This window comes from Fukomys damarensis, unplaced genomic scaffold, assembly GCF_012274545.1.
Source record: "Fukomys damarensis isolate Sample0158 unplaced genomic scaffold, DMR_v1.0_HiC HiC_scaffold_5, whole genome shotgun sequence".
Lineage (NCBI taxonomy): Eukaryota > Metazoa > Chordata > Mammalia > Rodentia > Bathyergidae > Fukomys > Fukomys damarensis.
The window spans coordinates 42,335,589-42,353,166 of NW_022900917.1; the positions used below are offsets into that span (position 1 = coordinate 42,335,589).

The 17,578-nt window shown below is 33.1% G+C and overlaps 1 protein-coding gene across 1 annotated transcript in view; it reads right to left on the reverse strand.

Moving 5' to 3' along the window:
• CUNH8orf34 (chromosome unknown C8orf34 homolog) overlaps positions 1 to 17,578 on the reverse strand; it is a 358,931-nt gene that overhangs the window by 228,151 nt on the left and 113,202 nt on the right. The window contains 1 exon segment of the mRNA XM_010611479.2: positions 10,615 to 10,781. Coding sequence (XP_010609781.1) covers positions 10,615 to 10,781 — 167 coding nt within the window.

Genomic DNA, 17,578 nt, shown 5'->3' on the forward strand with positions numbered 1-17,578 from the left:
GTTTGCTTTATCCAGGTCAGCAATGTCAGTCAGTTAATTTTTATTTGAAGTCTATTTATATTTCTTTATACTTATTTATACTTCTTTCTTAATATTATTATAAATTTATTATCCTGATATTTTCTGTTCTTTCTGACTGCCTTGGGTTCTTTTTATTCATTTTTAGACAAATGTATTTTAATATTACATTTCATGTCCTCTATGTGCTTTTTTAGTAAAGCTCTTTGTATTTACTTTCAAATTTTAATTATCAATCAGGATTAAATAAATGTATTTCTAACTTATTATTATCTACTTAAAATTAATACACCACTTCTTATGAAAATATAGAAACTCTAACACTGTAATTTAATTTACTCCTATACTTTATGTTATTAATCATGTTTTACTTCTTTGTATATTATAGAGCTTATACTACATTAGTAATTATGCTCTAAGCAATCATTTGTATGCTTGAAAATTAACATAGTCCTACATATTTATGTATTTATCATTTATGATATTCTTTATTCTTTCCTTATAAGTTTTTATTATGTGGTAAATATTATGGCTGGTTTGTGTTGTCTTCTTTAAGGTATGTTAAGTTTTGTTCTTTCAGGAATTAAATTATTGGTAGGTCCACTTTCTCTTTGCATTTATGGTTTTATGCTTTGTTTCTCTGGGTCTACTTACCTTTTTACCTCATTCTTTGGAGTGAGAGAAATTCAGGGAGATATTTTCTTAGTCGGGGGTGGGACACCGATGTATCCCAGCTAGGTCTGGCCTTTGTTTCTCTGTTCACTTCTCAGACACACAACAATACTCACTCATGTCTTGGATTCCCCTGCCCTGTGCAAGAGTCGGCCAGTTTTTAGTCAAAGATCCAAGGGAACACTCTTCTCACTCCTGTCAACACCATCAGATTCCCTCTCTTGGCATACTGTTCCACAAATCTCAGCCACTTCATCAGCCCCAAGCTCTGCAATTTCCTGCTTAGCCCTGTGAGATCACCACTCTGTCCTCTGCACTCGAGTCCACTTCCAGACCAGTGGTCATGCAAGTGTCACCATGAAGAAAGTCCGGATGAAGCAACATGAAGAAAACTAGGGTGGAACGGAGGGCTGACCTCACTTACTTCCCTACTCTTGGAAACCATTGTCTTGTTACTGCATCATTTACTGGGTTATTGGAAGATTTCATATATTTTTGTCCAGTTTTGTAACTGTTAAATGTGGAGGCATAGGCCAAAATCAGTCATTCTGCTATAAATAGATGTTGAAGTTAAATTCTAAAACACTAAGAAAACAACAAATAGAGTCATGTAAATATGTATATTATCAATATAAAATGTGTATTTTTGTTAAGCTAGTATTTAAATGCTTAGGTTTAGGAAAGTGATTCTTGGCTACCAACTATGTAATTTTGGTAAATTTTGTTTTTCAATGAACTTCTTCCTTTTCTGTGGTAAAAGGATGATAAAATTGCTGACTCGATGGCACTGTTGTGATTGTTACGTACTGAACAAAAAGTATTTAGCATAGTGCATTGTATATTATAAATGCACATATATGTTAATGTTGTTTTATACTCACTATTTAAGAAATTTAGAAACAGCATAAGTAAAAAAAGAGTAATTTTTTTTTTTTGTACCAGGGATTAAACTTGGGATATGGCACTTGCGAGGCAGGTGGCGGAACCACTGTGTTAAATCCCCAGCCCAACAAGAGTAATTATTTAAGAGTAATATTTATTTATTCATTTTGTTCTCTGTATTCCCATGCTCATTACAGTCAATATCTTTTAATATTCAAAAAAATTTTAATTAAGTACAATTTTAAAGGAAATTTGACTCCAAGAAGATTTGATTTTGAAAGACCCTTATAGTAACCTATCTTGATTTACATGAGTGCCAATTTTGAAGAAAAGAAATAGTTTTTTTTTTCAAATTTCTGAAAGTTTTTGCTTATTGTGGTGGGAAGGTAATAAGCAATTCAATTATCTGGGTGCAGGGGGTGTGCTTATAGTCCCAGCTACTTGAGAAGCTTAAGTGAGAAAATTAGCTTAGCCTAGGAGACTGAGGCTATCCCGGGCAATACAGCCAGTCTCTCACCTCAAAAAATAAATAAATAAATAAAAGAAAAAAATACAAACAATGAAATCCTGTTGACAGTGCACACATCTGAACACAGAAAGGGGAAAGGGAACTAGAATGTCAAGACCCTAACGTTATAAGCATAGATCTTTGTCTTCTTTGTTTCTTTCAATTTTTGTGCAACTGAGAAGACTAGAGAACACAATGATATAACTTTAAAGTAAATAACAAATTGATAAATGTGTATATGATATGCCATTATACTTATGGTGAGAAAATGTTTTAAGCAAGAGAGTATTTCCAAAGGAACAACTGTTTGTTTCTTGGAAGAAAAAGGGATGGCTTCATCAGCAAATAATCTGAAATTTATTGTAAAAAGAATAGCACTTTTGGGACTTTGAGTCTTTTTTAAAAAATGTATGTTCTTAGGATGTTTTGCTCTCAGTTGGAAGTATTTGCATTGGGAATAACTCCTCTCAATTTTCATTCTCAATTTTTCTCATCAAAACAGAGTTGCTTACAGCTTGTTTGGCCTTTTCACGTTAGACAGAGACATGTTTGCAGCATAGAAGATGTCCTAAACTTAGCCACCAAGATACGTGACTCAGATGGTATCAAAATATTAACAATGCTTTGGGAAACTTTCAGATCATAAATTTACAAAGTACATAAAGAGAAGATAAGAACATCAGGCTGTAATTTGGGAAAGAAATGTTTTATCTTTTTTATATTTTTGCTCATGTTAAAAGATATAGAATTCTATTATGAGAGCACTGCAATATGAAAAAAAGTATACCTTGCACAAGCTTTGAAAAATGTTTACTTCTTTGAGCTCTACTTGCAATATTTCTTCTCCAAACCCCATTATAAATTATAATTCTTGAGCCTAAAATTTCGAAAACTCTAGAAGCCAGATTATTTTCTCCATTTCACGGAAATTCAGTGTCCATGCTAAAAATCAGGGAAGCAGGACTTGGCAACAAAAACAAACACACATAAAAGGAAAAAAGTACAGATGTATGTTTTAGCTTTTCATACTTAGAAAAATGTTTGAACATTTAATATTATAATAATAATTTCCTCCATCAAATTATTAGAATATATAGCACTGTTCTTTATAATAAGGGCTCTCTTTATTATTTATTTTTTTATTTTTTTGCTACCTGGGATTGAACTTGGATCCTTGCATTTGCAAGGCAGGCCACTGAACTGCTGAGCTAAATCCCAGGCCCAAGGGCTCTATCTTTAAATAGGCCAAGATTGGTTCTAATACTTTGGCGAAATTTTCTGTCATATGACATGGTTTGCTCAGAAAGTTGTATGTGGTTGGTCATTAAAAGAGATCAAGAAATTAGAAGTAAGATAAATATCAAGATGAGCATACTTGTTGAAGTAATTAAAAAATATATGAAGCATACCTAGATAGGAAATTTAGGATAAAAGACTAAACACTTAATCCCTTAAATTTCTACGCTCTTACTTTCTATACTACATGTACTGAATTTCACACATTAGATGGAGATAGGAAAGACTTGTATAAAATTATATGAATTATAATAACACTTCTTTAGCTATTAATTCTTTAACAATTGAGAATTTTCTGTGTATTATGTCACTAATCTTTGACTAGTATTTTTATTACTCCCATTTTTCTAGTAACAAATCTAATATTTAAAGGAAGAAAATTACTTTTCTCAACTCATAGAATTAAAACACAAACAACCGGGCATGGTGGCATACGCCTGTAATGCCAGCACTCAGGAGGCTGAGGCAGGAGGATCGCTGTGAGTTTGAGACCAGCCTGGGCTACATAGTGAGTTCCAGGTCAGTCTCAACTAGTGAGACCCTATCTCAAAAAACTAAAACAAACAAACAAAACAAAACAAAAAACCCCACAAACTATCTGCATATTAAGCTCATGTTATTAACAACTGTGGTACTATGCCATATACTACACTGTTTCTGTAAAATTAATTTTGTAAGACTACTTTAAATTTTGTCTTATTATATTAATACTACTTTTTTTTCTCAGTAGTGGACTTTGAATCCACAGCCTTCGCAATGAGTTATATCCCAGACTATTTCTCTTTCTTTCTCTCTCTCTCTGTCACCTGCCATCTCTCTCCCCAACCATTGACAGAGTATCACAAAGTTGTTCATGCTGGTGTTGAATTATGGATCCTCTTGCTTCAGTCTCTCAAATAGCTGGGATTACAGATATGTGTCACTATACCCATCTTATTTTAAAATTTGAAATAAAATTTGAAGTCCCTAAGTGTCAATAACATAACTATGATACATATGATGAAACATAAATATGATAGTGCTTAAGAGACAAAGAATAGCTCACACAATACACCCCCTTCTGGCAATTCTTGAAAAAGTAATTTAAAAGAAATTTAAAATTTTAAAAGTTTTCATTCTGATATAAGGAAATTCATTCTATATTTATGTAAGACATTCAATTATCTTTTGCATAAAGAAACTGAAAAGTTTAAAACAATATAATCATTGGTATAATTTATCTCTATTGGAACAGTCATATTTTTTCCCATTGAGTGGCTCAGTTCTCTATTTAAATGTTTTAGGGAAATAAAAGTACATATTCATTATTGTTAAAGATATTTACTCTCTGAAACTGTTAAACATAATACATGTAAAAAGAAAATCATGATATTTTAGTTCAAAAACATATTCACACAGAGCAGTTTAAACATTTGGGATTTTGAAAATTAGTTTACAAAATGCCTGTTAAAAAACTTTTTGAATAAAGCTTCATTTCACAAAACTATTGTTTTTCAAATTATGGAAATAACTGAAATTTTGTGATCACTTCTTTATCAAATTATATTTGGTATTACAATTTTTATTTAGAAATGATTAAGTTGTGAGAAATATTGTAACATAAAGAAACCTAAACAGATGCCCAAATTTAGACAGTTTTATACAATCCAGTTAGAAGAATTGTAACACTCTAATATCTATTGATTCTTATATTAAAATGCAAATTTTAAAAATTAATTACACTTTCTTTGCTCATTTTCAACCAATAAAAAATAATAAAATTGTGATTTTTGCCTCTCTTTCAAATGTTTTTTTTTTTTTTTTGTACTGGGGGATCAAACTTGGGACCTTGTACTTGAAGGGAAGGCAGAACCACTGAGCTAAATCCCCAGTCCTCAATGCTTCTTACACAGAACAAAATATTCAAATTCAGTCAAATTATATGAAAATCACTATCATAATTAAACAAATGATCTTCAAGCATGACATCACCATTTTATTAAGTATTTGAAAAGGAAAGTTTATTTCAAAAGCAACAAAACTTGATAATATTTAGCACTGGTTTTTAATTTGATTGAGATTTGCTTAGATAAAAATTGAAATGCTTCAAATATTTTCGTATTTACCAATATAATTTGAAAGCATTTTTGTGTATGACTGAATTTATAGAAAGACATGTAAACATATAGTAGAATTTTTTATTTTTTCTATCTCGTCTTTGCCTCTATTCCTTTCTCCTCTCTACTTTTCCTAGTATATATGTTTATATGTTCATCTTGATATATTATGTATTTTGGCTTGCAAATATATTTGTAGCTTTATTGTCTTTATCTCCAAGCCTTTCATTATGTTGTGGATACATCTGTTTTTAATATTAGTGGACAGTTTCTTAAAGTTAAAGAAAACCTTTCTCTTTGTCTGCAACTGTGCAAAGTACGTGAGTTATAGAATATGAATTTAGAAAGAAGCTTATAAATTATAGTGTCTTTTTTCCATATTCCTGTTAACAAAAAAATTAATATGACTTCCAGAGAATACCTTATTTTTTATATTCATAACATCTTTGTGGAGTGAGAAAGTCATATTGCCACCAGAAGTTTACAATTAATTTCTTGTTGCTCAGCTGACAAACCTAGCAAGAGACAGCACGAGGGCTGTTCTTGAGGTTTAGAATTTAGGCCCGTGGTTTGGCCGTATGTCACATACTTCACATCACACTGAGCCTTACTCCCTCTGCAAAGTGCTCAGTAAAAAGCTATATAGCACAAATATGAGCAAAAAATACTTTAACTTCTATCATGGATATGTGTCAAATAAATTGTGTTTTATTCAGAGTGACAAAGATATATGAAGTAGCCCTAACCACAAATATATCGGAAACAGCTACCTATCAAAGTGTAGTTTTGTTTTGTTTTTGTTTTTATGGTACTGGGAATTGAACTTGGGATCTTGTGCTTGCAAGGCAAGCTGCAGAACCACTGAGCTAAATCCTCAGTCCCAAACTGTAGTTTTTACCTGATACACAATCGAGAAGTGCAGTTGATCTGTAATTTATGTTTTATTTTCCAACTATTTTACCTTATTCTGTTATCATGATCTACTTTTACTATTGAATAAAATTTACAGGGAAAAAGGGTGATGTTTCCTATTAAACACCATAGAGTATACTATGCATGATGATGTACATATTTGTGTGGTGTGCAGTATTGTATTTATTTAAAGGCAGTATCTGCTCTGATTATCTACTCTGATTATCATTGGCAAATGGTCTCATATTTTGCTGAAATGAAACAAAAATGAATAATAAAAATAAAACAAATATAATTCTATAAACAAAACAAGTAAGTATAAAAGGAAGTGAAGAGGGTTATGAATCACATTTAAAAAAAGCAAAATAAGAATTCCAAGTAAAGTTTTAATATAACTAAAGCAATAAAGAAGTCATTTTCTAAGGTCTATGCTAAAATTATTTTATAACTTGTATGACTTTTCTACTCTAAAGGGCTCATATTTTAAAGAGTCCTATAAAATATATTGAAAAGAATAATAGAAAATAAGGTGATACAAATTGCATTAGTCAAAACTTGTTAACAAGACTTTTCATTGTTTCCAGGAGACACTTTGAAAGAGTTTGGCTAGTTTGATATCACTGAGTGATAGCATCCATTTTCCATTAGGCAAAATGCATGTATGTCTGTCATATGCCAATATGGGGGTTTTCTGTTTTAAGCAAGTTCCAGTTTGAAATACACAAAGACTGAATATTTACTTTATAAAAGCCTGCTCACAATACAAAGAAATTTGAGAAGTGTGCCTTAATGTAATGAGTCCCTCCAGTACATCACATTTTTATTTTACCAGATTTTGTAGGATACTGAGGTCACAGAAACTCAGATTTCATTCAAGAAAGAATATCACTATAATTGTTCTTTAAACAAAATCTATTTGAAATAATCTTGTTTTTGCCAACATATTTTTAGTTATAAATTTAATAGAGCATGATTAATTTTTTTTTCTTTTTCAGCATCTCTGGAATGTGATTTTGTGATATTTGGCTCATCATTAATTCTGAGAAAACCTAAAAAATTTTAAAGGAATATTCCACACTACAACATATAAGAAAAACAATTGTATCTTACATATAATTTTGATTGTTTTTTAGGTGAGTATAAATCATATAGAGAATAAACAAACACATAATTACAATTTGAGTTTCAACAAGAATAAAATGATAAATGAACGTACTATAATAAAAATGGGCTCACATTTACAAACTGAAATGTCTTTTAAGCTAATGAAGTTTCTCAGATTTTCTGTGACAATAATAGAGCTAAGTATATGAGTTTTAATCAATTTCTTATTCTAACATTACAACTTATAAAATTAAAAAAAACTACTGATTTAAAATTTTTAATAATATGTGAAGTTTCTTGATAAATATTTTTAAATTTATTGTAGTCATTAATTTCCAGGTAGAATCACTAAAATTCTTGACAATATCTTACATTTATGGCTAGGTACAACATAGTTTGAGGTGACTTGGCAAATAAGAAAACATGTTCTGTAATTAGAGAAAATTCCAGAGATGCTTAAAAGTGTTTTTTTTTTATTGCACAAACTTGGCTATTTTATTCTTTGATAGGTTGTATTAATTTCATATTAAGCTACTTTTGTACTACGAATTCATAGGTAATATTTAATACAATTTTACAGAAAATAATCTTAAAAGATTATAGGTTCTGTACTATATTTTTTTACATGCCCAATACATTCAGAAATCTACAAGTAGACATTTACACAACAGTGAATAATAGGATTAATTATTGATCAGTATATATTAACAATGCTAGATTTTTAAAAAAGAAACAAAACAAGTATCAAAATTTTACTTACATTTACTAGTTCAACTAGATTTTTTTCTTTAAATCAGGGAATTTTATTGAGGAATAATTCCTTTTTATGTTAATATTTAATAATAATAATAATAATAATACCTTTTACCTATTTATCACTTCACAAGGTTTACAGAATGTTTCCCATGCATAATAATTAAAATGTTCCACAAGTTATGTCATAGTATAGACAGTAATGGCAAGTTAAATCCTTAAAAACACATACATTGCAGCAAACTCATTCTACACAATACTGTAAATTCAAAAAGATATTTTAAATATCAATTTTCTCTATTGCATCTTGCAATGAGTCTATCTACTGAATCTGATTTCAGGTAGTTTCAAGAAATTAACATTTGTATTTTTCTCAAATTGACACAATCACATGTTTCTCTGAAATTAGTTTCAGAAATAGGAAATTGTACATGACATTATTTTAGGGAATAATCCAGTGTATTCAAAACATTACATGATGTTATAGGGACATTTCAAACTTAAAGACCAACTTCATTATACTAGCTACTTGTGCTGAGTATTCTGCATTACTAAATGTGCTCAGAACACAAGCTAAAATGTCTAAATGAAAGAAGAATTAATCAAGATTAATTGCTCACCAATAGGTAGACTCTAAAATCAAATCTTCTGGTCTTCAGCTTACAAGACTAGAAACTTTGGAACAGAGAAGTTCAGATCTAGGAAAACCAGCACTGGTGGAACCCTGAGCCTCCTTAAAGAATCTCTTGATCTCACGCCCTCTTCCTTACTGCTGAGAAACAATGTTCAGGCACCCTCCTGGAGCATAGTTACAAAAGAACCCACACCTAGGTGAACAAACCTACTGAGTAATGACCACACTTCACCTGCTAAACTCACAACTAGTTATTCTTCAGTACTAGTGGAGAAATGAGCTTCTCTAAGAAACATTCTCTGATCATTGCCTCCCAATTCAGCAATAGTTGTTACCTCTGGACACGACTGTGTGCTAACTCCAATTTTCACAGATAGAGAACACCACTGCAGCGATATGTTCACATATTCATCTTGAAAGCTACAATGCAGACTTTCTACAGCCACCATTATTCTTTTATATTTATGTCTGCAGGACCGAGCCTAGTAATTGATAGGTAACAAATGCTCAATAAATGTTTCTTGAATGAAGCTGAATGGGAGTAGCATGGCCACATCTGGCACATTTGCCACATTAATGGTTTGGAGGTGGGAAGATAAGACTCAGTCGCTCAAAAATAAATAAAAAGAAAAAAAGAAAAAGGACTAATATCACATAGCAAAAATGCCCCGGTACAGGCTCCTTAACTGGAATGAATGCACTTATCCGTATCATGAGAGCACATCTTTGAACCTGCTACCACTGACTAAATAACACCTCTGCAGTTCTGCACATGGGGACATATATTATTTATTACAATTAAAGTAATTTACTGTCATCAATACATACAACCAAGAAATACGATTTAGAAAAAAATTTTAAATAGCTGTATTTTCCCGAGATTTCATATTCTTCACGTAAATCTTGCGTGAAGCTTTCAAATCCTTGTAGGTATTCTCTATTTAGTTAAAACACAACAGTAGATTGCTACAAAAGCATTCAGACATTGTGTTATTTATAATGGAATAAGTAATACTTATACTACTATAATAGATAACAAATAAGACTGAATTTAAAACATTGCTTTATATACTGATCACTCTCCCTGAAATAAAATTTCATTTCCTTCTCTTGGAAAAATGATTATCCAAAGTAAAATTCAATTTAAAAAATGTATAGAAAGAGACTTCTGCTGGAGTGAAAGTGTACATATGCCTCAATAAAAAAAGATATCATACATATACATTACAAAGTTTTTCAAGAAAGTAATGAACCTAAAATGACTCAGAAATCTTTGCAAACTTTTCCATTGTTTATGAAAGACATAAAGTATTAGCTTACTACCTGATTCTTTTAACTTTATTCTATTCCTCTAAAACATCTTTAAAATAACATATTGGAATAAGGACTGGAGTATGTACTTTGAGTACATTTTATAGACAGTAAGTATGGTCAGAGAATGAAGCGGACACACTTGAATTTTTAACACAGTTGCACACAGTAAAGCTTGATTAAGTAGTCAGAGGGAAAAGTGCTGCTTACATAGAGCATAAAATACAGTCTAATAAATATTCCACATGCTTAAATTACTTCAATTTGGTTTTTACATGCAACTTCATGAAAGTCTCAGGTAAAGAAAGTATGTGTTTAATGGTTTCTTTTCCCAAAGACAAAACTATTCAAAACCTCTTGAAATCTCTTAATCACTACACACCTTTACAGAGAAGAAAACATGAGAAATTATTAATTTTTAAAATTACCCAGCAACTCCATTGCATCATCTTCATTATCAATATCTTCCTCTGTTACAGATGGGGTAGGGCTGTGGATGGACTCAAAGGAATCCTGAGAAAGCATCGCTGCCAGAAGTTTCTTGTGCTGCTGCTGCTGCTGTTTTAATCCTTTAGTCTTGGGCTCCATCTTTAAACTGAAGAAACATTTAAATGTTAGTTATCTCTGGTGAGTAAAGAAAATCTACAATTTTCATTCCATTTTGTTATGCAAATGTATGGACATATTATGCAAGGTATCAAGGACAATGGAAATAGAGATTCTCTTCAAGACATCCTTTGATACCTCACCAAAAAATTCCTGCATGAGTTGGAGGAGCTGAAATTCCTGACCTAATTTAAACCAACAGTTGTCCACTAGAAATTAACATCCAGTGTTACAAGATTTTATGGCTTATTTAAAGAGTAGTTAGGAAGTCCAGATTATTCTTCTCTACCTTATTAAACAAATTCATACAAGCAAACCACAAGTAATGGTATATATATTTTACCATACTAAGATTTTTTACAAAACAATTCTTTTTCTTCTGGATATGTGTATATAATTATCTCAGAATTACTTGTAGAAAAGACTCCTTTCATACACTGAATTGCTTGCAGTAGTTATACTGTTTTTAAGTCTATGTGTTTATAAAATATTTCCCACAATTGCTCTTTGTGTTATATATGTGAGATGTAACAGTTAGCAGACCATCATTCAAGTATCAGCATCATTACTTTGAGTGAAATGTGGACACCTTACTTCCCTTTCACTTTCTTTACCTTGACTATAGTTAGTTAGTTAGTTTTTGTTAACAGGATCTTGCTAGTCTAGTCTAGCCTTGAACTCTGTATGTAGCCCAGGTTAATCTCAAACTATTGATTCTCCTGCCTCAACTTCTTTAATGCTGTGATTACAGGCATGTGCAACTACTACTAGGACCTTTCCTATTTTTAAATTTTATTTCTTTGTGTATTAGGTGGCATTGTAATTTTTATTGCAATAATCAAATATTATTTGCAAGACTCATGAAGCTAGTCTATTGGATCTATTCTGTTTTCTTTTTTCCCTAATGTTCCAAGATTCTGTTTATCCTCTCCTTTCCGTTTGAAGAAGTTCCCTCATTCATTCTATAAGGAACCACTGAGCAGCTCATCCAGTTTTCCTATGTTTAAAATTTTCTTCATTACCTCTTCAATTCACTATCTGTAGAATTTGTGGTTGACACTTCTTTTGACACTTACTTCTGGCTTCTGCATTTTCAAATGCAAAGTCCCCAGTTGTTCAAATTGATGTTCTCCTTAAGATAGATATTCTTGTAAACATATCGAACTGCTTTCAAGATTTCTTTTTCAATATTGGCTTCCAGAAGTTTACTTGTAATATTCAATGTTTGAAATTCTTCGGGTTTACTCTATTTGGGGTTTTCTAAGATTCTTGAATCTCTTGATTTATATCTCACAGGGTATTCAAGAGCTTTCCAGTTGTTATTCCTTCTGGTTCTGGTTCAACCCACTCGTTGTTCCTCTATGTCTGGGACTCAATTATAGGAATATCTAATCTTTCGTTTGTTATTCTCCCATAGGTCCCTGAGGCTGATATAGTTTTTAATTTTATTTTCCCTCTGTTGTTCAGAATGGGTGAATTTCATGCATCTGTCCTCACATTTAATGACTTTATCATCTGTCATCTCCATCTTAATATTGAGTTCATCCAACAAACTTTTTTTGTGATTTTTCAGTTCTGTAATCTTCATTTTGTTCTCTTTTCAATATCCATTTTTTGCTGATGTTTTATATGCTTATTTGTCAAAAGAGAATTTTAAATTTTTTATTGAAGCATTTTTGTGATGATTGCTTTACATTCCTTGCTTGATAATTCTGTCATCCGATTCATCTCAGTGCAATTCATAGTTTTTTATCATTCAAACCGTGACTAGCCTGATTCTTGTCGTGTATGTTCCTTTAAAAAAATTATGTCCTGTGCAACTTGGCTATGAGTAAACTGGGTCCTAGGTAAATCTTTTACTTTAGGAGGCAGCCACTATCATATCCTAGCCTAACTTTGTAGCTTGTATTTAAAATAACAATTTAACTGTCGAGATTTTGCAATACAGTTTTGGTCTGTGTGGTTTATCTGGTGTTGCTGACTCCCACCGATCCCTGTGAGTGCTGTGAGAAGGGGCAGAGGGAACAACCCCAGCTTGGTTATTGGATGCTTCCAGGTGGATGAAGGAAGGATACAAGTTTGGGTAGAAAAAGGTTTCTCATGCCAAGCTTTGTTGCAAAGGGATGTCTCCTTTTGTTCATTAAAATGCACTGACTTGCTTGATGTCTTGAAGCAATAGGAAGATCTCAGTCCTTTTGATATAAAGACTTCCAGGCCAAGCCACTAATTGAGGCAGATTCTTTCTGCTGGTGCCACTCAGATTCCCTTGTATCTTCAGTGGGGAAAGAAGCCTCGGATTCAGCATGGAAGAAGAGTGCTTCCCTGACCAGTCATCGTTAGTGAGGCTCCCAGTCAACCCCCGGGCCTGTGTCTCTGTGTTGATTCTCCTGATGTTGTTGGAGGAGCTCCTGTCAGTGGGAAAAATGAACCTAGGCCATCTTCTCTAGTTTGAGTTTGGGAACGCCACATCTAGGATGCCGTAATCATCTGGGAAAGGGAGATCCTTATAAGGTATCCTCCTGTTATCATGCTTCTCATTTCCAGGCTCCTAACCATACCAGGTTCTTCTTACACTTTTTCCTTCCTCTTGCTTTATTCAGCTTATAGCTGTATTTTGTGGAAGAAGCAAGGGAAATGAATCTGTGCCGTATTTTCCCAAACAAAGGTGGCAGATGATTTATTAATTAGAAATGGAAAATGATACTTTTATGCTAGAGAAACCTGGTGAACACCACTTTATTCAAGTTGATCTAATGAGCATCAACAATAATAGGGAAACTGACATTATGTATCTTCTGATATGACAGAATATGAAGACCTTTTACTAAAAACTGTTTAATATGAATTTAAACAGGAAAGACTCAGATAAATGCAGATATGGGAACATTTTTCAGGAAACTGGCATGAAGAAGGCCAATGTCATGGAAGAGATCTGAGACGCTTAAATTCTACAAATGATCCTTTATTGAATAGTAGCTTAAAAAGAAGTAAACACAAATATAAACAAACAAAAATTGAAACATGATCTTATTGGAAAAGAAATTTAACAATGAACTCTATGAAATAATTTTATGGTATCATTGTCAAATGCTTTGGTATATATAATGATCACTTATCACTTTAACTTTTGATTAGGATAAAAGATACACACACACATATTGCTTTGAGTGACAAATGAACAAAGTCTATTGATAAGATGAATAACTTTAGCCAAGTAACTTATCTTACCTTTTTCTTGTTTTATTTTTTTAATATGTAAGGTAGATTATGGAATTACCTACCATATAGGGTGGTGTGACAATTTCAAAAAGGCTAGCATGTGTAACAGAGTGACAGACACCTGTATTTACATGTCTGTTGATTAAATCAGTCACATTTTCCTTTATGACTTCATGCATTTTTATATTGCAAACTTAAAAGATAACAAAGTATTTTATTTAATAATATTTTATACTTAACAAAATGTGCTTTATGCTTTTCTGTAAAAAACAAGCTACGGTTCATTGGCAATTTTCCCTTTTAGGAATAAATAATAACTCCTGAAGTTTTACTGTTTGAAATAGGTATGTTATGAAGATTCTAGCAATGTCTACTTCCTATGTACCTAAATATATATATAAGATGGTTAGAAATTACATTTCATGTAAAATTAGCATCTTGAAGATGTTATTTTATATGAATATGCATAACTGCAATGTTTACTCCTGTGCTCATAAAATATGTAATTATATTTTAAAGGTCAATATTGATCAAAAAATCAAAACAAGCCTATTTACGAAAAACACATCTATCCAAAGGTAACTTCAGGTCCTTGATTCCAGGTTCACAGCTGATTTTCTTGAGGCTTTGGTGCTGAATGTACTCTGCCACATAAACCCTGTATTATATGAGCGCCCTAGAAAGGCTTGGGACCTGACTCTGTTATCAAATATATCAGTATTTCCACATCACTATGTATCAGCATTGTCATCTAGTAGGTAAAATAAATCTACAGTGCTCATGTTTCGCTATCGTGAACTAAGCAAGTAATTTGGGTCCTCATGATGTCTTGAGTTTCACAATTACAGATGAGTACTGTGAGGAAAACATTTGAATAAAGAGCTAAGAGATGAGATTCCAAATGCTATTGCAAGGTCAAGCAAGATGGGAACTTAGACTTTATGGAGTCTACCTGGTGATAAGGGTAAGGGAGAGGAGCCAGTGAACCCTGTGAGGAGTTCAGTTGTAAAGATAATGACAGAGCAGAAACATCTGCAGGCTAGAGAGGCTGCCTTTGCGGTGGGGGGCACTATGGATTGAACCCTAGGTCTTCACACTACACTACATCCTCAACACTTTTTTATTTTTTATTTTGAGACAGGATTTCACTAAGTCCTTAAATTGGCCAGGCTGGGCTTAAACGTGTGATCTCAGGTGTTTGTCACCATGCCTGGCTAAGGCTGCCCCTTTTATAGAGAAGTCCCACTGTGCTTTGATGCTTATAGGAATGATCTAGAAGAAGAAATGGTGCTGCGAACACAGGGCAGTAATCAGTGCTTATAGGTGAATAAGATTGAGGATCTAGAGCTGAGAGGGGTGATCATCTTGAGTCCTGAGCAAGGCGGGTGGTTGTCTTTAGCATGGGCAGTTCATCCATCGCTACAGGAGAAAGCAGAGGATAAAAGATTGGAGGTGAGAAGGAAAGTCAGGCCGCCTCACTGTTAAGAGTGGATGAGTGTACACCAGGCAATGGCTGCAGATTCCCCGGCCAGGTACCACCGTGTTCCTGGGGGTGGTGATCACAAGTTCACTGACATGGACCGGTGCAGCCATGTGTTCTTTAGCCTTTGTGGGTTGCATCATAGTGAAAATGAATCAGATTTGAAAAGGGCAGAGCTTTATCACGAAAGTAAAACAAAGGAAATGAGAAACGAGGGAGTGAAGGATGTATCCAAGGGACTGATTATAGCACAGGCCCACAGACAGAAGCAAAAGAAGAGAAAACCAAGGAAGAAGGTGATAAGGGGCAGTAAAAAACTGGCAGAATCAACAAACTGTCAGTCTTAGTTAAAGTGGGTTAGCAGAGGAAAAGAATGAGAAGGACAGGAGATGACAGAGTGAGGTGCCTGAAATGGATACTGCAAATTGCAGATCATACCAGGATATGACAGGGAATAAGTCAGTGAGGGAAGGTGGGATTCAAGACCAGTGGCAAAGAATAAGCAAAGGCAATGAGAGACTAGGTTTGGGAAAAATAAATGATGCTAACACTGATTTCACCAAGCTAGGAAGGATGTTGAAGAGAGAACATACTTTGGAAAAGGGAGATAGCATGGGGATTGGCAAATTATTCCTAAATGAAGATGTGGAAGACGACCACATTGTGAAAACAAGAAATTCAAAAATCACACTTAACAAAACCAGTAAGCACTAGAAAAGCAAAGGTAACAGCTTTCTCTTCTTTTTCCCATAGTTTGAAGATGCAAGAATCCCATCATTAATGGAAAATAGCACTGTGGTCACTAAGTTGAAGAGAAGAAGGGGTTGAATTCTAAATCCCTTCATTTGGGCCCCCTCTTTTCCAGAGCTGAACCTACATCTTAATAATAGGATTGCTGGAACTCCTCTCCCAGGTCATATAGTAAAACATTCCAAAGCACAATTGTAACGAGACAGCCTGGCTCAACCACTTGCTAGCTATTTAATCTTGGGACAGGGATAGAACCATTCTAGGTTTCCTCATTCCTGAAACAGAGATAATAACAATGTTTTCATGAAGATAGAATGAGTTCAGATAAGTACAGCATGCAGTGAAGTCTCTAAAAAATGAGTAGCATTATGTATTCAAATACCAGGCCAGCATTTTGTTGATTTACTTATTCTTGATGTATAATGTTCCACATAGAGAGAAAGGAAACCAAAAGAGGTCTTATGAAAAAGAGGAGTTAATTCAGTTTGATGTTAACATTCTCAAGGAATCCATTTTGTTTTGGTTTATAAGGGTAACTTATTTAAAGGGTGCACGCCCCAGCCCAGTCCCCTGTGCCTGCCTGTCCAAGTGGAGCTTTTGCCTCCTGTCCCCACACTCCCATTTACCCGTCTTTGCTCTGTTTCATACTTTGTTTCTACGCACAAGTTGGTAAACATTAGTTGAATCTAACTCCAGGTGCTCTCCATGGTGAAAATTGGTCAATTTCTCTTGTGAACTAGCTCCTGAGCTTGTGGAATTCACCCTTGGAGCCTTGTAGGCAGAATCTGTGTCTTTTCTTGACTCAAATAAGAAATTAAAGGACTCCCTTGCACTAAGGTACTGAAAAGATCACAGCCACTTGTATTTATATTTTTATGTATGATCTCTATTTAAAAACATATCTAAATATGGCATTAACTGTAAATTGATGTGAACCCTGTTTAACAGATTAAATGTTTTTGTATATCCTGCATGAAGCTGCGGAAATAAGAATGTGAGGGAGTGGGAGTCTCTGTACTTTAAAGCACATGCTTTGGCTCTAGGATTATTTTTCTTTTTCAAGTTGATCTTATGCAGTTTCAAGCACATTATCTGGTATTAATATTCAATAAGCATTTAACAAATTTAGTTGTTCTTTTTGAGTCTCTGTTTTCAAACATAAATTCAAATTTATTTTAAGTGAATATATATGTCTTTTAACTTGAGAGCTATAACAAATCCAGAGAAACAGTAAGACTAGTAAACAGAAAAAAATGTTGATATGAATGTGAAAGATGATGAACAAATAATAGATTATAAATGCATGATTCCTATTCATCAGTCTACAATGACCAATG